Raw genomic sequence first — 23,034 nt, 5'->3', positions numbered from 1 at the left:
ACTCCTTGGAGTGTCTGTTAGTCCGTAACGCTGAACAAGACATTTTTACTGAACAAAACGTTCAAATAAACTGTCATTAAGTGAAAATACAGTGAAATGTATTTTTAAATGTATAATGTTGTCCCTGAACATTTTTTTCTGAGGTAATAAATCAAGTGAGAAGTTTTCAAATTTTGCACTGAAATGAATGGGCAGATCTCTTTTGCAGCCAAACTTAGCACCCCCTACTGGATTTTTTGGTTTATTGCAGGCTTTATGCACTTCCTGGTGGCCTCCATGCTCAGGCACGGAGATTGCCGCCTGGTTTTGACCAAAGCATGTTAGCAACTGACAAAATGAGGTGATGAACAATTTTGAATAGCAGTTAGTTTAATAAGCAGGTAAAACATAAGCACGCCCTAAGGGCAATGCGGAAAATCCACTTGCAACAACATGACATGAAGAAGCCAAAATGCTTCCTGCTTGGCAGGGTTTTGTTGGCTGCAGAAAGAATTCAGTTGAGGTCTTTTTGTTTCACTCCGATGATCTTTGAATGCAAAAACAATGTTGTCAAGGGCAGTTTCAGAGAAAAGCAAATAGGCCTGGCCTGACTGAAAGGAGTCCATTTACGGAAAGGCAGGTTGAGTTTCAATCAGAGTTTCTGTCCCCACTGTCATTACTAAACTTAAGTGCTGATTGATTGTCTGAGCAAGTTTCACTGGTACTCCATATCGTTTTCATCAAACATTCCAGTCAGAATTAATTCTATTTTTAGATTTCCTCATAGACATACAATCTGTGTCAGATCAAAACCTGTATGACAACTGCAGCACACAGCACACTTTCTCACCTCTACGCAACAAAAGCAGTAAGTTGAATCCTGCAGGCTTCTATGACGAGCAACAATCTATAAAAAAAATATCACATCTTTGGACACTTCTGCACCATATATCTGAGGTAATAAAACCCTCTGGAAATCACCTTGGCAGGGTAAGTGGTGCTCTCTAAACTTTTAACAATCTTTGTGTTTCTTTTTAAAAAAAAAAAGAATGGTAACCTGTTCATTATTAGCTTCAATCTACTGTAAGAGACTGAGGGTTGACTTTGAGTTGTTTTTTGTAGAATTTGAGATGACAATGTCTGCACAAAAAGGCAAAAGAGAAGTCACCAGCTACTCCGACTGGATGTCGCAACTACCACCTCAACTCCACAACATTCCTCTCTTTAATCTGGCCATACCAGGTATAAAGCTGAATCATGTAGCTGCTTACATTGCTACTGAACTTTTAACAGTGTATGTACACTCACTGGCCATTTTATTAGATAGCAAGTTGTAGCTAATAAAGTGGAGGTGTGGTGTTCTGCTGCTGTAGACCATCTGCTTCAAGGCTGGACGTGTTGTGTGTTTAGAAATGCTCTTCTGCAGACCTTGGTTATAACCAGTGGTTATTTGAGTTACTGTTGAACCAGTCTGGTCATTCTCCTCTGACCTCTGGCATCAACAAGACATTTTGGCTCACTGGATATTTTTTGGACTATTGTCTGTAAACCCTACACTGTAAAAAAGAAAAGAGAAAATACTTTTTTTTTTGTTTTTACAGTAAAAAAACGGCAGCTGTGGTTGCCAGAACTTTACCGTAATAAATACGGTGCACCTTTTTGTAATATTACGGTAAAATGATATTAGCACTGTTGATTTCTTATTTGAGATTGCCATTTTATTCCATATTTTACTGTAAAAAATAAAAGTTTTACCATCAAAAGAAACGCTGTTCTGCCATATAATTGACAAGAAAAAAATACTTTATAAATGCTGCATAAATTAAAGATTTTACCATTAAATATTACAGTACATTTCTGTTAGAGACATTTAACAGTGAGAAAAAGTATTTTCACAAAAAATAAATGCAAATATGATGGCTTGTATATATATATATATATATTACAGTATATTTTTTTGCTACAAACACAGTGCCAGTGTATTTTTTGTGGTTGTTTTTTTAAAGTAAAACATTATTGTTTTGGCTGATATATACATTTACAGTGTTTCATTGTTACTGAAACTGAATTTACCCATTTATCATTTTACGGTGTTTTACTGTCATGGTTTATCAGTTTTTCATCGTAAAATCTACAGACATTTTTTACAGTGTAGAGGTGGTTGTTAGATCAGAGACCAGCCCATCTGGCACCAACAACTATGCCATGTTCAAAGTCACTTGTATCACCTTTCTTCCTCATTCTGCTGCTCAGTTTGTACTTCAGCAGCTTGTCTTCACCATGTCTACAGGCCTGAATGCATTGAGTTGCTTCCATGTGATTGGCTGATTAGATATTTGCATTACCGAGCAGTTACACAGGTCTACCTAATAAAGTGGCCTGTGAGTGTTTATATATACATAAAGAAATATTGAAAACCACCACTAACGTTGATATGACACCTGTTTGTATGTGTGTTTTTTGGTATTTCCCAGGTAGCCATGACTCAATGAGTTATGATTTGGACATCAACTCCTCTATAATAGAACCAGATCAACTGAAAAGATTGAGCTGGATTTATTGTGCACGTTATATAGTGCGCAAATGGTCGATTACTCAGGTAAACAGTGTTTAACACCTGTCACTATAGACCGATTGTATGTGAATATGAGAAAAAAGAAGGTCTGATGGTTATATTGACTTGTGATGCAGGAGGAGACCATCGCAAAGCAGCTGGATGCTGGAGTTCGCTACTTTGACCTGAGGATTGCTCGCAAGGCAAATGACACCAACCCCACACGGCTTTACTTTTATCATGGACTGTACACACGGACTGATGTGGAGGTAAAAAATTTAAAAAAAAAAGTCAAAATATCACACATATCAAAAATAGGCTGAATACTTAACCAAATTAATAAAACATGACCTGCCTGAAAAAAAATTTTTTTTTAAAGGTGACATATTATGATAATTTTTAGGTTCATATTCATATTATGGGTTTCTACTAGAACATGTAAACATGCTTTAATATTCAAAAAACACATTTGTTTTCTTGTATTGTCAATCTAAACATACCTGTATGTACCATCTGTCTAAAATGCTCCGTTTTAGTGCCTGTCTCTTTAAGGCCCCCTCCTGAAATAGCCCAATCTGCTCTGATTGGTCAGTCTATCTCTGCCTTCTGCATCTCCTTTCATCCTCATTGAAGAAATCAATGTAACATCACTGTAGTGTAGTGTACAAAGCCTAACTGCAGTAACTACGCAAAGAGAAAAACTGCTTTAAAGTTGTTGTTTTTTTTTAACATTTTTAAACTGGCCAGCCACATTGGTTATAGGTAGGTAAGTGGACATGATGATGATAATGTAATTTTTATGCTAAGAAATCATGAAGATTTATTTGACCTTTACACCAAAACCAGAGTGCAGCAACTACATTTTTGGTGTAAAGGGTTCTAATAGTAATGCCAAATCAGTAACAGAGTGCAGTAACTACAATGTTGTCTTCTTTCAGCTTTTATATTTAGTGTTCAGTGAATAAACATTTTCAATTTTATTTTATTATAAGTGTATTTAAAATTGTTTAAGAACTCTATTCAAAGATTTATGTATTTTAGACCTTATATTATAAAGAAATGTTATATTTTAGTCTTAGTCTAGATAATAATTTGCCTATCAAAGTTGGAGTTGGATTTTGTAGTTACTGCAATTTTTATATCATTATTTCTCTGAATTAAAGCAAAATTGAAATCAAAAATTTTGTAACAAGATAAATCAGACACCAAGGAGTTCATTTTTAGTTATAACTCAATTTCAACCAAAAATGTACTGCTTTATATGTATATGTTACTGCTGTTGGTATGGAAGTAAATCTGTGTCATCGAAGTTAACATTGCGGTTTAATGTTTTGTGGTTGAATTTTTTGCGGTTTAATTTTTTGTGGTTGAATTTTTTGCGGTTGAATTTTTTGCTGTTGAATTTTTTGAGGTTGAATTTTTTGTGGTTGAATTTTTTGCTGTTGAATTTTTTGCGGTTTAATTTTTTGAGGTTTAATTTTTTGCAGTTGAATTTTTTGCGGTTTAATTTTTGCGGTTTAATTTTTTACGTTGAAAAACATTCAGATACATATTTCAATGCATAAATATTCAGTGCTAGAAATTCAACATGTTTTTTATTTCAAACTCCGATGACACAGACTTACTTCCATAAGGCTTTTTAGGGCAGTATAGTTGTGACATCACAATCTTTAGTTTTAGTCCTCAGGCTGTGAGCATTTCTATGTTGATTGAGCGCTTTAATTATTGTACAGAGCTTCTATAGCACCAAGTCCTGCTTGTAAATTGTAATGTAACCAAGGATTAAACAACCCACTCAAGTAAAAAAAAGTGTTTTTCTTTCAAATTAGACCAAATGAAAGTCGGTATATCAAAGAAATGAGATCCAATAACTCTATTAACAACTACCACTCTTCTTCCTGTGACAGACTGTTTTCAGGGTCATAAATGACTGGGCAGGGAAGCATCCCAAAGAGATCCTCATCCTGGCATTATCCAACTTCAAAGGGTTTGACAAAAAGAATGAATATCAGCTCCACGCTCATCTTATCAGCTTCATCAAGACCCTGTTTGGAGGCAAACTCTTGCCTATAACGGTAAAGCATAATGCATCTTTCCATTAAGATCAATAAGTCAACATATCTCATCATAAATTAAGCCTTATTGCTGTATTGTAGTGTTAAAATGAAAATACTTGTGCTTATACCACTTCTAAAATAGCATTTTTTTATTGTATCCCAACAGTCCGATCCTACCCTGCAGAGTTGCTGGAGCAAAGGCAAAAACGTCATAGTTTCATACGGTAAAACAAATCCGCACCGTGAGTTATGGAGTCAAATACCTTATTACTATGGCAAAAGTATGGACACCACAAAGGTTGAATCGGAAATTCGCCGGGTTTTGGAAACAGCAAGGCCTGTCAAGTGTGAGTTTCTCTGCTCAGTGGGCCTCATATGTAGTTAACAATAAGGGGTTTAGTTTTCTACTTTGGTGAAAAGCACCATTAAAGGAACACTCCACCGTTTTTTCATATTAAAACATGTTATTCGGTCAAGTAAGACGAGTTGATACAGACCTCTTGCGTCTCAATGCGTGCACTCAATCGCCCTGGCTGGCCACTTGGCTAGCACTTAGCTTAGCCCAGTTCATTCATTAGGATCCAAACAGATGGACAGTTAGAAGCGACCAAACTCCTCCACGTTTTCCCTATTTAAATACAGCAGTAATATCATCACTCCTGAAAAATCTTCTCCCCTCAGGACTGATGATATTACTGCGCCGAGTCGAAGTGCTCCCAAGTGCTATTCCGCCATACATTATAGTTCTCCTTTTTATCCGCTTAGAAAAGCGCCACGTTTTATTTTGTGTCGCCATACTTGGTCGTTTAACTACTCGTGTAGCTGTATTTAACTAGGGAAAACGTGGAGGAGTTTGGTCGCTTCTAACTGTCCATCTGTTTGGATCCTAATGAATGAACTGGGCTAAGCTAAGTGCTAGCCAAGTGGCGCCGCGCGCCAGGGCGATTGAGTGCACGCATTGAGACGCAAGAGGTCTGTATCAACTCGTCTTACTTGACCGAATAACATGTTTTAATATGGAAAAACGGTGGAGTGTTCCTTTTATGTCTCTTGTACTGTCTCTACTTATCAGATGACATCCATTCAGTGACAAAACACAAACCACATTCAGCTGCATCTCAATAAATTAGAATATGGTGGAAAAGTCCATTTCCAGTAGTTCAAGTCAAATAGCCCCAACCAAGTATTGAGTCATATAGATGGACATATTTTTTCAGAGGCCAACATTTACATATTAAACCTACTCTTAAAATTGGTCTTTTGTAATAATATTCTTTTTTTTGAGACACTGAATTTTAGGTCTTCATTAAATACAAGCCATAATCATTATAATTAGAAGAAATTCAAGAAATTAAAACATGAAATCTATATACTGTGTTATTTTCACTTTTTGAACTGAATTAACCCTTTGATGCACAACATGGGTCAAAAATGACCTGCATTCATTCCCCATGTTATTTAATGCTTGCTGTGTGTTTCTGTGCTCTATCTTTTTAAATCAATTCATTTTATGATTGAATAGTCCAAGTATTATTTGAATATCTTTTTTTTTTTTTTACAACTGATCATTATATCCAATTTTCCTTTCATAATTTATGAAGAAAAATAGTTTTTGTATTATTACATCAATTTTACACACATAGGTAATTTAATTTTAAATCAAATTTAGATGAATGAGCCATTTTTGACCCAATACTATAATAATAGTAATTTGTTTCAAATAGTTACGTTAGCAGTAAGAGGGGTCAAACACTTAATATATTTAACATGTTTATGTATCATTTAGTCACACATACAGTGTATCTGGAAGATATTCACTTCACTTCACTGTTATGTTTCAGCCTTATTCCAAAATTGATTGAATTCATTTTTCCTTAAAATTATACACACAATACCCCATAATGACATGTTTGACCCATGTTGTACATTAGAAGCGTAGTGATACAAAAATGTTTTTTATTCAAAAAGTAAGAAATTAAAACAAAAAATTAGGATGTATTATGATCAAAAACAATAAATTAATGAATGATTGAAAATCTTGATTGAGGAAAACCTGGAATACTGATTGACGAAATTAATTTATTGCAAAGATGTAGAAAATAAAAACGGGTCACTTTAGAGCCATGTTGTGCATCAAAGGTAGCCTGGCTAACACCAGACTAATCTCAAATGAGATCTAGTCTGGAAACCAGCCATTCATTTCTCCGTAGAGGAGGCGTGGTTTACGATCCTCCGGAGCCGTTTATTGGGCGCTACCGTAACGCTGTAACAGTAGTGTAACGCTACCCCTATTAGCCCCGCTACCGGTGATCTGGCTACGAGACGGGGGACAGCGGAGCCGCAGAGAGACCTTTCGCCTTTCAACTTTCGCTCTAAACTATTTAAAACGCCGTCTACAGCTAAAGAGAGTTTCGCGCCTGCAGCAGCCATGTTGGATCCGTAAAACTACAAGCTTCCAAGTGCCGAGTAGTACGCGTCATCGTCTTGCCGTCCCTCCCCGCTCTGTGATTGGATCCCTAAAACAGGGCTAAGAAACCTCCCTGGTTGCCAGACTGCCTGGAGGTTCGAAATGAATTAGAGCGCGCAAGGCAGTATGGGTATACCCAGGCTACATCAAAGGGTTAATGACATAAATAAACTTTTATATGATATTCTAATTCATTGAGATGCACTTGTAATGTAAAGTTATTTATGGCTTTTTAAAAATGATATATTGTGTTCAATGAAATGAATGCTGAGCTGTCATTTTGCATTTGGGGCGGCTGTGGCCCAGTTGGTAGAGCGGGTTGCTCACCGATCGGAGGGTTGGTGGTTTGATCCCTGACCGTCGCAGCCTACATGTCGAAGTATCCTTGAGCAAGATACTGAACCCCAAATTGCTCCTGATGCTGCGTTCATCAGTGTGTGAATGAATTCCCAATGGTGGCAGGTGGCACCGTTTAGGGCAGCCTCTGCCACCAGTATGAATGTGTGTGTGAAAGGGTGAATGAACGCAGTCTGTAGTGTAAAGTGCTTTGAGTGGTCACAAAGCCACTAGAAAAGCGATATATAAGTGCAGGTCCATTTACCATTTGTCACCTTTGACCTGCAGATTTCTTTGTGTGTGGCCTGAACCTCACACTGCCAGACAACGCCGGGATACTCTTGTACATTCTCCGCCTTTGTGACAACCTCACCAACGTCATCCAGAGGAGTCTGCCACGGCTGCTGCGGTGGCTAACACAGCAAGCTGGCAAAACACCTGTCAACATTGTGGCCTCAGACGTGGTGACTCGTGACGACTTTGTCCCAACGGTTGTCAAGTTCAATACTTTGAAATTTGGGAAAGCATAGAGGGGACACTTCTTGTTTTGTTCCCCCTTTTTTAAAGCTCCCTGTTGTAAAAGTGAGATTTTCATGTCTTTTCTATTATAAAGCAGGTCCTATATAAATCCTGTGCAAGAATCAAAACGTAAAAAAAAAAAATTGCACTCAGTCCATGTTCAGAAATTTTTAAAGGGTAGATGCTAGAATGCACCCACAAAACTATACTATACATTAGCGCTCAAAAGTTTGGGGTAACCCAGGAAAACTCTGTTGTTTTCCATGAAAACAAACTGTTTTATTTATGAAATGAGTTACAAAATGAATCGAAAATATAGTAAAGACATTAACATGGATAGAAATAATCATTTTAACCTGTACAAATCTCCAACTTTATCTTTAAATCCTCAACTAGCCTGAGGAAGGATCATTTTATTGCTTCTTAATCAGCAGAAAACAGTTTTCAGCTGTGCTAAAATAATGCTCAGGTGTTTTAATGATCAATGAGCCTTTCAACACTAAACGTGGATTAACACTATGTGCCTCTGGAACACATGAGTGATGGTTCCAGCTTTAATAGTCATTAACCATATTAAGAATGTCTAGACTGTAGCTATGTCTCATATTTTAATTTTAAAACATTGTGCTTTTCTTAAAAAAATAAGGACATTTCTAAGTGACCCCAAACTTTTGATCTGTAGTGCTATTCACATTTTGATCACAGGTTTTTTAAATTGCTTTCTTGGCTTGAGAAAAGTTTTACAAATAGGCCTATAGAATCTCCATGGACAAAAAAAAGATTTATAATTGTTTGTAATTCATTGTGTCAAGCCAACAGTTGAACAAGCATCTCTTTTACTATTGTGGTCTATGTGAAAATGCTTTTTGTGCATATATATATAAATATATATATATATATATATTATTTTTTTTTTTTAAATATAATATATATGGAATCTTTTTTTAATTTGACCTACTCATATTTTATTTGTCAGTGTTTATTGGTCTCCATGTCCTTTTCTTCTATACACTATGTTGTTGTTTTTTTATTTCAATCTCTAAAGCACTTTGAATTACATGTGATTTGTTTGAAAGGTGCTATGTAAATAAAATTTGATTGATTGATAACCAGTTCTACTATACATTCCATGAGGGTCACTGATGCAAAAGACCCAGAAACACTGACCAATGAACCAGCCCAGACTCTTTAGGTGGAGGGCTTAACCCTTGTGTACTCCTCCCCTTGACTATAGACCCGTCCTCCTCACGGGTCAAAAAAGACCCCATGACATCAGACTGGTTTTAGGACATGTGGTAAAAAATTATTGTCAACTTTTTTTTCACCTTTTAAGGCAACTTATGACCAAAAAATAAGATATTTATATTTTTTTCATTATTATTGGTCAATTTTAGTCAAATATACAAAATTAGGCCTCATTTCAATAGAAAAAACAGTAATAAAACCTGATTTTTTTAACAGTTATAGTGAAATAATAATTTCTTGATGGGATTGTACAGAGTAGGTTATGTCAACTTTTAGTGAAACTTATGTTTTGAAAGCATTGTTCATTTTTGGATTTCAGCAAAAAAAAAAAATTAAAATAAAAAAAAATCACACCTGTGGTTAAAAAGGACCCCATGACATTAGGACGTTATACATTAAACAAATTATTAACACACCTGTTTTTTACACTATTACTATTGAAAAAAATATTCAGGTTTTATTACTTTTTTTCTCTTGAAATGAGGCCTAATTTTCTATATTTGACAAAAACTGACCGATTATAATGAAAAAAATATGAAAATTATATATCAATGTGCTGGTGGTGAGTTGCCTTAAAAAGTAGGTAATAATTTTTTTCTATATATCCTAAAATCAGTCTTTTTGACCCCTGAGGACCATGGGTGTTACAAAAAAAATATGAAACACAAAAATGTATAAAGAAAGGATGCAGAGGGGCGCATATGCTGAAAATTTCAAGCAATTCTATGAAAGTTAACCTTTATTAATCGTATGTTGAAAATGATTTGGGGTCAAAAAGGACCCCAAGAGTACAGGAGGGTTAAAGAGACAGGTGCTAAAACAACATTTCAAACAGAGAGTGAATACAATATTCAGACAGACAGTATGAGAAAAATAATATTTTTTTATAAACATTTTCGAGTAGGAACCCAAAACATAAAGTACAGGCCAAAAGTTTGGACACACCCATCTCATTCAATGTGTTTTCTTTATTTTCATGACTATTTACATTGTAGATTCTCACTGAAGGCATCAAAACTATGAATAAACACATATGGAATTATGTACTTAACAAAAAAAGTGTGAAATAACTGAAAACATGTCTTGTATTTTAGATTCCTCAAAGTAACCACCCTTTGCTTACTAGAATATAAGACATGTTTTCAGTTATTTCACACTTTTTTGTTAAGTACATAATTCCACATGTGTTCATTAATAGTTTTGATGAATCTACAATGTAAATAGTCATGAAAATAAAGGAAAAACATTGAATGAGAAGGTGTGTCCAAACTTTTGGCCTGTACTGTAAGTAGGAACCCCAAAATGAGCATAATATGTCCCCTTTAAAATAAGTATATTTTTACTTTATTTTATCTTTACAACATATTTACCCTCTTGCACCCTCACTAAACATTGCTGGTGACTAGTTGCCTATTGGAAGATCAACCTGTTGGTGCGCTATCATGTGTCAACTCAGGGCCGGTTATTCCTACAGGCCACCAAGGCGGCTGCCTAGGGCGCCAAATTGGCAGGGGGCGCCCCCTTGTGGCGCCCTTAAGCATACATCTTTGTTTTAACAACATTGATTAACGAAACATTTTTTAAAAAGCATGGGCAATAAAACCTTCATTAAATTAAATGAACATGCCCCAACCCATATTTCGAATGAAAATGTAATATTATATTATATAAAATATGATACGTGCATGGGTGTCGTCACTCGTCATGACGATGCAGTTGCAAGTCACAAAACACTAGAACTAGATCACGCTAACGGTCGTAGAAGGTCAACTAGCAAAATGAAAAGGACCAAACTGTCTGGTGCACAGGGGCGAAAACGAAGAAAAGAGGAGGAGGAGAAGAAAGCACAGTATAGAGGTATGTATTTTCATCTCAGACATTAGTTCTAAAGTTTAATTAAAATTGTGTTTTCTTTATGTTTATTTTTATTGCATTTGTATGTCTACATTTTATTTATTTTCAGTCTTTGCCATTCTTAATTTGATGAAGATCTGTGTTTTCTTATTTATTTATTCGTATTTTCAATTCAGTTGTTGTTGGTAAAGTTCCAAAATTTCTAAAAATAAAAATGTTCTGAGACCATTACCTTGCTTGTAGTTCATGTATCAAATATTAGTGTACAGCATAATACATATAACATAGTGTACCTATATCAGAATGAATACATGGAATGGATGTGGTTCGGGGGGGGGGGGGGGCAAAATCTCAATATCGCCTTGGGCAGCCAATGGGCTAGAACCGGCCCTGCTGGTGACTAGTTGCCTATTGGAAGAACAACCTGTTGGTGCGCTATCATGTGTCAACTCGAGGTATTGCAATAATATGTTCAACTCATGCTGGAAGTTTTGGTTGGTGTGTCCAGGGCTGGTTATTCCTACAGGCCACCAAGGCGGCTGCCTAGGGCGCCAAATTGACAGGGGGCGCCCCCTTGTGGCGCCCTTAAGCACACATCTTTGTTTTAACAACATTGATTAACGAAACATTTTTTAAAAAGCATGGGCAATAAAACCCTCTTGCCTGTATGTAGTTCATGTATCAAATATAAATGTACATTTAAATTTCATTTTTATGTTTATTTTTATTGCATTTGTATGTCTACATTTTATTTATTTTCAGTCTTTGCCATTCTTAATTTGATGAAGATCTGTGTTTTCTTATTTATTTATTCGTATTTTCAATTCAGTTGTTGTTGGTAAAGTTCCAAAGCTTCTAAAAATAAAAATGTTCTGAGACCATTACCTTGCTTGTAGTTCATGTATCAAATATTAGTGTACAGCATAATACATATAACATAGTGCAGGGGTTCCCAAACTTTTCCTTGCCAAGGCCCCCCAAATAGCATTAGCTTCTGGCCGGGGACCCCCAAACCCACCGACAATGCTACAAAATATCCAAATAAACATCAACTTTTAGAATGTATTTTCTTACTTTTATTTACCATTCAATAATTCGATAACAACTGTCTACACAGATTATGACGTCGTCATGCCGAATTTGCAGCTGAACTTGAGAATCCGACGATTACGGCAGTTTACGTATTGTACGGTTCAGGACAAATGGTTATTAAAAAAATAAAATAAAAAAATAAAAAATATATATATTTTTTTCTCATCTTCCCTCCAATTTTCTGAGGCCCCCCTAGCGCCCCCTGGCGGCCCCCCACTTTGAAAACCACTGGCCTAGGGCAGCCAATGGGCTAGAACCGGCCCTGTGTCAACTCGTGGTATTGCAATAACATGTTCAACTCATGCTGGAAGTTTTGGTTGGTGTGTCAACAAAGTAGCTAACTTGCTAGCTTCCTACAGTCACTAAGCAGCAGTGGATTAGGATGATAAGACTAGCATGGCACCGCTCTGTGTCCGGAAATAGCCGCGGGGAACCTGCACGTGTTTTAGCTGCAGCTCTGGGAGCGGACAGTCAGACCTCCGGGGGCAACATCAGGTGTTTCAGACTGATCCCCCACCCACCTAACGACAGACCACCTCTCCACCAGCGTCCCCAGCCGGCCTATCACCTCAGGTAAAGCCACCAATGCTAGCACGTGCTAAAGCTACACGTGCGTTACTTTGACAGGTTGCAGGAAAACATAATTTACAATAAATAAACGGTGTGTCAAAGTGATATGTTGCTTGCTGTGTGATGGTTGCTGTGATGATTGAGGACAAATAGAAGAGCCACGTGAAACTCCATTTGAAAAGTATACAATTTAACTTTTACCTGAGATTTACTTTTACCAGGAGGTATGCAACTATAACAAAACAATTTAAAAAATGTTCGAATGCCCTGTATTTTAATTCGGCGTAGCTACATAAGCCAACCAATACCTATTTATAATAATTTATCAGCTTTTCTGATCTGTTAGCTAGGAATTCAACGGTACCACTGCTAACCATGGATGTGCTGCTAAACGGTGAAATCAAAGCTAATCATTGGGTTTCATGTAGGAAAATCTAATCGATATGTTTCTATGTGTCATAACTATTATAGCCGAATTTACAAACATAGTCTATTATATCGGAAACTATCTTTAATGGTGTCTTCCGCGACGTAACCTCTGCCTATAAGCCAAGTTATGTTAAATTAGTGAATATTCAAACGGGCTTCGTCATGACGTCATGTGCTTATGCTAACAGCTACAGTGCTTGACAGCCACTGCAGCTGCAGGAAGCTGCAGAATAAGCCTCATCACTGTCAGCTGGCTGGTAATAACACTTAGTTTTCATAGTAACGTTATGCATGCTGGTAGAAAACTAATGTCAGGCTAATGTGATAAAGTTAGCCGTTAGCAAAGCTTTTAATTAGTTAACACTGTATCAGCTGTAATGGTCCTCCCCCTTTTTAAAGCAATAAGACAGCACAGTGGTGCACCTCTTTGACACTTTAACTCCTAGTAGCTGGAAAACCAAACGCCAAAATTGCCAATTTTACTGTCTCTGTAAGGAAACAAGGTGAGACATAATAAGTAGGTCCCTTATAGAAGTAGTGTACACTAGTGATGGGATGATGATACCTCAAGGAGTGTATTGACACACTACACAAACTGCGTCATCACTGTATTGACACTGTGTTGGTCACTCAATAGTGCCCCCTGCAGTAGTTATAAAATCATTGGAGGTAAACAAAATGAAAATGAAATGGAAAAGCTAACATGCTGCAAACCCAACATCAGCCTGTGAAATATTGAATCGCCAGTCCTTTACTTAAAATATGATCTCATCATTGTATAATTTCATTTGCTGGGTTCAATTTGTTTGCTGAGTTAAGTTGTTCATGAGAAGAGTTTAAAATTTGCTTAAAACCTTGTTTGTGTAAATGCTAAACTGAGTTGGTATGTAAAATATAGCGAATTAGTCTGTAATAAAATTCAGAGTTAAATTATTTCAGACTGGGGAAAACTTCTTGGCAGGGCCGGTTATTCCTACAGGCCACCAAGGCGGCTGCCTAGGGCGCCAAATTGGCAGGGGGCGCCCCTTGTGGCGCCCTTAAGCATACATCTTTGTTTTAACAACATTGATTAACGAAACATTTTTTAAAAAGCATGGGCAATAAAACCTTCATTGAATTAAATGAACATGCCCCAACCCATATTTCGAATGAAAATGTAATATTATATTATATAAAATATGATACGTGCATGGGTGTCGTCACTCGTCATGACGATGCAGTTGCAAGGGTTAGGGTTAGGGTTAACCCTAACCCTAACCCTAAAATCTCAATATTGCCTAGGGCAGCCAATGGGCTAGAACCGGCCCTGCTTCTTGGAATGATCCATGAAGTCAGTGGAACAAGCTGAGGCCAAGCAAAAATCCAACAGCAACAGCAAAACTGCATCCAACAAACCCACAACATGTCGATACAGTTTGTTCCCTTATAAACACACTTTGGCGCAGCACTTCGAAACGACACATCACCTGTATCGGTCACATGATTTTTTTTTTAAAGCGATACACGCACCAATACGGGGTTTCACTCTTGTGTGCTCGGCACAGTGCTGACGCACCAGTGTTGTTCGTCCCATCACTAGTGTACACCATCTGAAAGCTGGGAAAGTGAAGATATATTTTTTTATACAGCTCAGCACAGTAAAGTTGTCCTACTCATAAATCTGTAATAAACATGTTTAGGTTAGGTGCTTTATTAATCACAAAATGTCACAAAATTATTTAAAAAATAAAGACAAGAAATGACCAAAAAATTACATAAAATAAAGCAAAAAAGTACTCAAATTGACCACAAAATGACCAAAAAAAGGAAACAAAATGACCACAAAATGACCAAAAAAAGGAAACAAAATGACCAAAAAAGACACAAATTGACCACAAAATGACCATAAAAGACACAAAATGACAAAAAAAAGACACAAAATGACCAAAAAACACACAAAATGAGTAAAAAGACCCACAAAATTACCAAAAAGACTAAAACACATTAACACATGAACACTTTAACACAGTGGAGACAGAGCTGACTTCCAAAATGATTTGGCGACCCCCAGAAATCCTCTCGTGACCCCAATTGGGGTCGGGACCCCAAGGTTGAGAATAGCTGCTCTACACAACAACAACAACACACGCCATTTGTAAAAGCCGGCAAAGCAGTGTTCCCAACTTCGTGACTTTTTGCTAAATTTAGCGAGTATTTTTCAAGAAAGCGACTGGAGATAAATCGAGCGATTCCTTCTTACTCTTCTTAACGAGCCGCTAACGAACCGGCTTGTTAAGAGGAGCGGCCTTTAGCTACAGTTAGCTCTGTAGCAGTACAGTGTGTATGTGCTGCTGCTGCAGGAGGTGTTCACTTAGCGATCTCTGTTTGTTTACAACAAGCACCAGACACTACAGTTAGCGATGCCGTTAATTCACAATCACTATGTTTATGATCAGCGGAGACTCTGTTTATAATTAGCCATGCTGCTTTCAGCTGCTGACGTTGTCCACAGTTAGACTACAAAAGTTCACAGCGCCCCCACTGGCCAGGAGGTTGAATCGATTCAGAGGATTTAATGAATCGATATTGAATTGGGAAAAAAAAATATTGCAATGCATTGATGAATTGATACTTTTACCCACCCCTATCTAATTCTATATCACATAAAAAATATATCGATGTATCGCCCAGCCCTACATCCATTGTCTAGTAGTTATCCAGGGCCGGGTCGTGGGGGTAGCATACTAAGCTAAATATTCCAGACATGCCATCACGTGCCTAATACATTTTTACTGTGGATACCTGTAGAAAGTAGGCCAGTTGTTTTCCCTTCTTAAAATGTAGCTTAACAGAACAGAAAGTCAGCCGAGGACAACAAGATCCTCAAGGACTTGAAGAGATTAAAAGACCAATACAATTAAAACAAACCTGCTGTAGCAATCAAATCTCCTGTTATCTGCAGTAGCTAAAGGCACACAAGTACTCTTTTACACTGTGTACAAAATCTCTGGCTTGTGCCTCTACAAACAGTGACTACAACTGTAAATCTGTTTGTGTGTCCAGTCCATCTGTCTTCATGAGCATGGCGTCAGGGGGGGACGGTCCAGCGTCCAGCGCTCAGAAACACACCAACAGGTTAGCCATGGAGAGGTCGCCATACCTGCTACAGCATGCACACAACCCTGTTGATTGGTGAGTGCCTTTCAGCCACAGAAAGATACATTTCAGAAAGCCAATATAATGTCATATATAAACTCATGTTATGTTTGTTTCAGGTATCCATGGGGACAAGATGCTTTTGACAAAGCGAAGAAGGAAGACAAACCGATCTTTTTATCAGGTAAGAACCAAGGTTATTATAGTTAACGCAAACTGAAGCCCCTTAAACCTGCATTCTTTCTAATGGCCAGCAGGGGGCGACTCCACTGGTTGCAAGAAGAAGTGACATTGTATAGATCAAGGTTATTATAGTTAATGAAAACTAGCAAAATAACGAAAACTAGTATTGAAAAAACATTTTCGTTAACTGAAATAAAAATAAAAACAAGAGTTTAAAAAAATATATATAACTAACTGAAACGGTATGTTGTGGTTACAAAACTAACTAAAACTAACTAAAATTAAAGTGAAATTGTCCTTCGTTTTCATCTTTGTCAGCTTTTTTCATACGTAAACCTTTTTGGTTGATATGAAATCTATTTCATCTATCTGGTTTTATGACTTAATAAACTTATTGGGGCTGAGATGGATCAGACAAAGGAAATTAAGGCAACATTTATTGTGACTTTTTTAAATATGGCACCCAACAAATACCCCATTACAAAAAACTAAATCTAACACTAAAACTGAACCAAAAAAAGAAAAACTAATTAAAACTAGCAAACTCACTCTAAAAACTTATTAAAACTAACTGAATTTGAAAACAAAAAAAACTAACTGAATTTGAAAACAAAAAATCACAATGAAATTAAAACTAAAACTAATGACAACTCCCAAACTATTATAACCTTGGTAAGAACACCTCGCTTTAGCATTCATTTGAGGGCCATTTCACTTTGAATTCAATGTTACAAAAGATAAATTATTTCACATTAATCATACAACCCAGATTCCAAAAAAGTTAGGACGCTGTGTATAACTGAAATAAAACAGAACTAGTTCAGTGCCGGTAGGAAGTATGTATGTACAGTAGTGTTCAAAATAATAGCAGTCCAATGTGACTAACCAGATTAATGCAGGTTTTTAGTATATTTTTTATTGCTACATGGTAAACAAGGTACCAGTAGGTGCAGTAGATTCTCAGAAAACCAACAAGACCCAGCATTGGTGGTATGCAGCTCTTAAGGCTGGGCAATTGGGCAATTAGTTGAAAGGGGTGTGTTCAAAAAAATAGCAGTGTCTGCCGTTGACTTTACAAACACAAAACTATTTTGTACAAACTTTTTTGTTTCTAGGATTTAGCAAGCCTGTGATCACTGAACTAATATTTAGTTGTATGACCACAGTTTTTTATAACTGCGTTATTTAGTTTGAGTTTGCTAGTTTTAGTTTAGTTTTTATTTGTTTTAGTGTAAGTTTTATTGTTTTTCTAATGGGCTATGTGTTGGGTGTGAGATTCAAAGAGATCATAATACATTTTGCCTTTATTTCGTTTGTCTTATCCATCTCAGCCCCAATAAGGTTATTAACCCTTACAGTTCCAGGTGTTTTAAATTTTGGTTCGTGTGTAGACATCCCAGTCTCAATAAAGTTATTATTCAATGTGTTTCTGCATGTTCATTAACAGAATCCTCTTTCTAATAGAAAGGCTGGATTATGTATGAAAAAAGTTGACAAAGACAAAAACTAAAGAATTATATTATTAATTTAGTTTTAGTTAGTTTTGGAACCACACAATACAGTTTTTTTTTTTTTTTAAACTCTTGTTTTTATTTTTATTTCAGTTAACAAAAATGTTTTTTCAATTCTAGTTTTTGTTATTTTTGTTTTCGTTAACTATAATAACCTTGGTACCACAGAGCTTATTTTCTGCAATGATCCAAAATCCAATGGAAAAGTGACATAGGCTAATTCTCAGTAGACCCTATAGTGACGCTACTTCCAGATTGCCCTTCAAAAACACACAATTTTTTTTCCTCTCTGTCGTTATGACTTATATTTATAGTTGTACTTGTGCTAGAAGTGACACCTTTTGACTTTAAATCCCTCTGACCATCAGTGGGCTACTCAACGTGCCACTGGTGCCATGTTATGGAGAGGGAGTCTTTCGAAGACGAAGAAATTGGTAAACTCCTTAGTGACAACTTTGTCTGCATCAAAGTAGACCGAGAAGAGAGACCTGATGTGGACAAGGTCTACATGACCTTTGTACAGGTGGGTGTACGTTTAACTTTTCTCACACAAGCCTCTTTTAGTTTTCCTCTGCTGATTCCTTGCTCATGACTTGTGGTTGCTGATGTCTACTCCACAGGCAACAAGTGGAGGTGGAGGTTGGCCCATGAGTGTGTGGTTGACCCCTGAGCTAAAACCTTTCATTGGAGGCACCTACTTCCCCCCTACAGACCATGCAAGACGACCTGGGATCAAAACGGTTCTCTCCAGAATCATGGAGCAGGTAAAAGTTCCACAAATGATGTTTTGTGTTTTTCTTTCCTTCCTGTGTTTGGTCCATCCAGCTGGTGGTGTTGAAATTGATGTTTTCTTTGAAGATCTTCAAAAACGCTGCATTTATCAAAGAGAGAAACTGTACACAGCCCTTATTGTCAAAATTTAAACTCCCCAACAGTTAAAGGTTCCTGGGACATAATGTACACTTACGGCGGCGTTTTGGGGGCTTAAAAACGCAAAAATCTGAAACCACCTTCCAAAGTGGAAAAGTTAAATACGCTCCACCATAGCGTGTCCGTCTACACTGACAAGACACAAAACTCTGATCTGATCTGCTCACGTCACGTATGTGTTTACGTCACATACATGCTCCAGTACAGGAAATAAACAAACGTGGGATTATTTCCATTCGTCGGACCTTCAAGCTGCTCTGGCAGCTCTAATAAACTTACAGGAGTCTTTCCACCAAATGTACAGGATATGTACAGATAGTATTAGTGAACAGAGAAGGATCTGGAATTACCTCCATCACATTCTGGATGCAGCAACTGGTCGGAGGCGAGCCAGACGGCTTTAACGAGACCTGGGAGATCTAGTGATGGTGGAGAACTTTGTGGAAGGAGTAGCTGATGAAAATGTGTGGCGTGAAAACTTCTGCATGCCCAAAGATGCTCTTATGGCTTTAAGTGATGCCGCCTGGCTGCATACAATCACATTTCACACACTTTTGCCTCACCGTAAGCAGCAGATTTCCTCCCGAAAATGCTCGTCTAAACGAGGAATAAAAAGTGAAGACGCGACGCCACTTGTGCGTCTTCTGTTCAGACCGTCATCATGTAAACATAGCCTAAAGTAGTGTCTGTACTTCCACTTTGAAAACGCCAACTTTCTCTCTTGATTCGCCATTGCTGCAGCTTACCTCTGCTACTTTGTATGTGTGAGGCTGCAGTGTGGTTTGTGTGTAAACTGAACACTGCCTCTGATTGGCTTACAAACTCTTACTCTACCTTAGCCAATCATCATCAGTTATACGGTTGTCCCGCCCCTTCCTCACCAAAGAAAAAAGAAAACAGCTTTGCAGCTCCTGGCTGAGAGTCGGATGACAACAGCTTCAATGAGTAGCTTCAGTTTATAACGCGCCACAATTAATTGTCGGTAACGGTGTTGTAACGATGGAAATAGTAATTAATTAGATTACCCGTTACTGAAAAAAATAACGCTGATAGTCAGGCCGTATATTTTAACAGCGTTATTCCATCACTGCATATGACACATGTGACCTGTGATTAGGGATGGGTACCGAATTCGGTACTTTTATAGGTACCGACCGAATTCCGCCGAATTCATGTAAAATCAAATGGTACCATGTTTCGGTACCTTAACGGCGTTAACTTTAAACTGATCATTGATTTCTACCTGTTTTCATTTAACGTCTTTGATTAACAAGCGTGCTGACGATCGCACTATTTTTTTATTTTTATTTACCTCCTCGTCTGGTCCTGTCTGCTCAACGCGGCCACTAGCCACTAGCTGTTGCCCTCGTCCACCCCGGCGCAGAGACGAACAGCCGGCTCTCGGCCTGCTAGCCGCCAGCTGCTATCTCTTCAATGTCTCTACCCGGGCTTGGCCTTCGTCTGCCTCCAGGTTGGACCTTCCTTACTCCGTTTGCTCTCTCCATTCGTCTGTAGACCAGTCATTAGCAGCTAGCAGCTAGCTGCTACATCTCTGGTCCTCCGCTAATACTCCGCTCTTCAACTCAGGAATATTACCTGCCAATTTACTCCAAACTGCTTCGCTGAAATTAAATCCCTCGGACTCCTGCGTCATCCTCGATATGTGCACAGAGCGGCCCGACTCAACTTTGTTTTTTTCCAACCACAATACTGTCTGACCGGTGCTGCGCCGCACAGCTACGACGTCATCACAACAAATCACACGTGCGCTTGCAACCTTTTTTTTTTTTCTCCTCCGTGCCACCTGAGAGCGCTCCTCTGCATTCTTTGATAACACTCCAACCTTCATGTTACAAAATGCACGTTCGCTCAACAATAAAGCACTGCTCATCCTGGATTTTATATTGTTTTGATATATTTTTTAAAGTTTATATTTTGAGAAATAAATATGTTGAATTGAAAAAATTAGATTTTATTATTAAACAAATTAACATTTATTACCACATAAACAATCGCAAAAGTACCGAAAATTGGTACCGTTGAGTACGGGTATCGATTCCCAGGTACCGAGTATCGGTACCGTATCGGTTCAAATGTGAAAGGTACCCATCGCTACCTGTGATCCTCAGTGGCAGAATAACCGGCCTGCTTTGGAGTCCAGTGGAGACCGGATCCTTGAGGCTCTAAAGAAAGGCACGGCCGTCTCTGCAAACCCAGGAGAGAGTCCTCCTCTGGCCCCAGGTGTTGCCAATCGCTGCTTCCAGCAGTTGGCACATTCCTACGAGGAGGAGTACGGCGGCTTTAAAGACCATCCAAAGTTCCCCACACCAGGTAGACTCACCATACCACAGCGGGCATGTTTCAGGTGTTTCAGGCTTCTGCCTGGCTGGTAGAATACTCGTCATCTGACTGGCTCTCTATTAATCTCTGTCTCTCCTCACAGTGAATCTGATGTTCCTCATGTCTTACTGGTCTGTGAACCGCTCCACCTCAGAGGGGGTGGAGGCTCTTCAGATGGCCCTGCACACACTCCGCATGATGGCGCTGGGAGGCATCCACGACCACGTGGCTCAGGTTCATATGTGTTTTTTTCTTTTTTTTTTCTTCATTGTTTTTATTGCAGTTTTTGTTTCCATTCAACAAAACAAACAGGCTGCGTTCAGACTGCAGGCGAATCTGATTCAAATCTGATTCCTGCTCAAATCCGATTTTTAGGGCTGACTGTCCACACTGTTTTCAGCAAGTGTCCAAATCGGATATGGCTCTGTTCAGACTGGGCCACATTATCGACTGATCTGACAGGTTGCTATAGTAACGGCGTCAGATGCTCTGACGTCATATAATTGCGACAGCGACAAGAACAACAACAAACATGAGGGAGGCAGGTCACCTCAGTATATTGGCCTTATCACTAAAAATTAAATTCTGCGCTCCTTATGGCAACTGGGAAGCACGGTTATTATAGTTAACAAAAACTAACGAAATAACGAAAACTACAATTGAAAAAACATTTCCGCTAACTGAAATAAAAATAAAAATGAGACGATAACTAACTGAAACTGTATTGTGTGGTTACAAAACTAACTAAAATGTCCTTCGTTTTCTTCTTTGTCAACTTTTTTCATACGTAAACATTTTTGGTTGATATGAAATCTATTTCATCTTTCTGGTTTTATGACTTAATAACCTTACTGGGGCTGAGATGGATCAGAAAAAGGAAATAAAGGAAACATTTATTGGGACTTTTTTTAATCTCACACCCAACAAATACCTCATTACAAAACAACTAAAACTAACACTAAAACTAAACTAAAACTAAGCATTTTCCAAAAAGTAAAAACTACCAAATTCACTCTAAAAACTATTTAAAACTAACTGCAAATCACAACGAAATTAAAACTAAAACTAATGAAAAATCCAAAACTATTATACCCTTGCTGTGAAGCCATGAGCAGTATACTATACTTGAGTATTTCAATTTTATGCAAATTTATACTTCTACTTCACTATGTTTTAGAGGCAAATATTGTCCTTTTTACTCCATTACATTTAGGCGACAGCTTTAGTTACTTTTCAGGTCAAGATTTAACATGGAAAACATGATCAAGTTAAGGTGACATTTAAAAAAAAAAATTATACCTCAAAACAGTATATTAAGTAGTTAAAATGAGCCCTGTTTAGATAAATGCATCAATACAAATAATCTCGTAATATATTTGGAATATATAAAACAATCTGAGTGGGTCCATTCTGCATACCAAGTACTTTTACTTTTGAAACTTTAACCCTTTGATGCACAACATGGGTCAAAAATGACCCGCATTCATTTCCCATGTTTTTTGAATATTCCAAGTATTTTTAAAATATCTTGTTTTTGATAACAACAGATCATTATTTCTATTTTGCCTCTCATACCTTATGAAGAAAAAAAGTTTTTATATTATTGCATATTTTGTTAGGGTAACAATTAAAAAAAACAAAACAAACAAAGACATTTTTCCCACCAAATTCTATTATAAATGTGTTTTTGACCCATGTGTATAAACTTGAAGTAGAAGTACAAAAGCTGTACTTGTTCAAAAAGTCGGAAGGGAAAAAATAAAAAGGATGATTTGTACTAAACAAAAACAAGATATTTACTGAATACATGGAATAATAAATGATAAAATATAT

General features: G+C 37.4%; 2 protein-coding genes across 2 annotated transcripts in view; both read left to right on the top strand.

The window, feature by feature from the left end:
- Window positions 1-1,061: 1,061 nt before the first annotated feature.
- Window positions 1,062-7,923, top strand: LOC131959923 (PI-PLC X domain-containing protein 1-like). The gene is made up of 6 exons (XM_059325142.1): window positions 1,062-1,221; window positions 2,454-2,578; window positions 2,671-2,802; window positions 4,441-4,608; window positions 4,757-4,937; window positions 7,682-7,923. The coding sequence occupies exons 1-6, from the start codon at window positions 1,110-1,112 to the stop codon at window positions 7,921-7,923; spliced, it is 960 nt and encodes a 319-aa protein (XP_059181125.1). The 5' UTR covers window positions 1,062-1,109.
- A 4,411-nt stretch (window positions 7,924-12,334) lies between these two features.
- spata20 (spermatogenesis associated 20) overlaps window positions 12,335-23,034 on the top strand; it is a 92,976-nt gene continuing 82,276 nt past the window's right edge. The window contains exons 1-7 of the mRNA XM_059324703.1: window positions 12,335-12,676; window positions 16,145-16,273; window positions 16,357-16,421; window positions 18,300-18,454; window positions 18,552-18,695; window positions 20,991-21,192; window positions 21,305-21,435. Of these exons, the coding sequence (XP_059180686.1) occupies window positions 12,486-12,676; window positions 16,145-16,273; window positions 16,357-16,421; window positions 18,300-18,454; window positions 18,552-18,695; window positions 20,991-21,192; window positions 21,305-21,435 (1,017 nt within the window). The 5' untranslated portion in view covers window positions 12,335-12,485. The remainder of the gene's footprint in view (window positions 12,677-16,144; window positions 16,274-16,356; window positions 16,422-18,299; window positions 18,455-18,551; window positions 18,696-20,990; window positions 21,193-21,304; window positions 21,436-23,034) is intronic.

The sequence above is a fragment of the Centropristis striata genome, chromosome 21 (assembly GCF_030273125.1).
Source record: "Centropristis striata isolate RG_2023a ecotype Rhode Island chromosome 21, C.striata_1.0, whole genome shotgun sequence".
Lineage (NCBI taxonomy): Eukaryota > Metazoa > Chordata > Actinopteri > Perciformes > Serranidae > Centropristis > Centropristis striata.
This window is presented reverse-complemented; position numbering and strand designations above follow the sequence as displayed.

Excerpts from the sequence above, each read along its gene's own strand:
- LOC131959923 (XM_059325142.1), top strand. The coding sequence starts at position 1,110 with ATGACAATGTCTGCACAAAAAGGCAAAAGAGAAGTCACCAGCTACTCC. Across the intron at positions 1,222-2,453 it reads CTTTAATCTGGCCATACCAG|GTAGCCATGACTCAATGAGT; the intron begins GTATAAAGCTGA and ends GGTATTTCCCAG. Across the intron at positions 2,579-2,670 it reads GCAAATGGTCGATTACTCAG|GAGGAGACCATCGCAAAGCA; the intron begins GTAAACAGTGTT and ends CTTGTGATGCAG.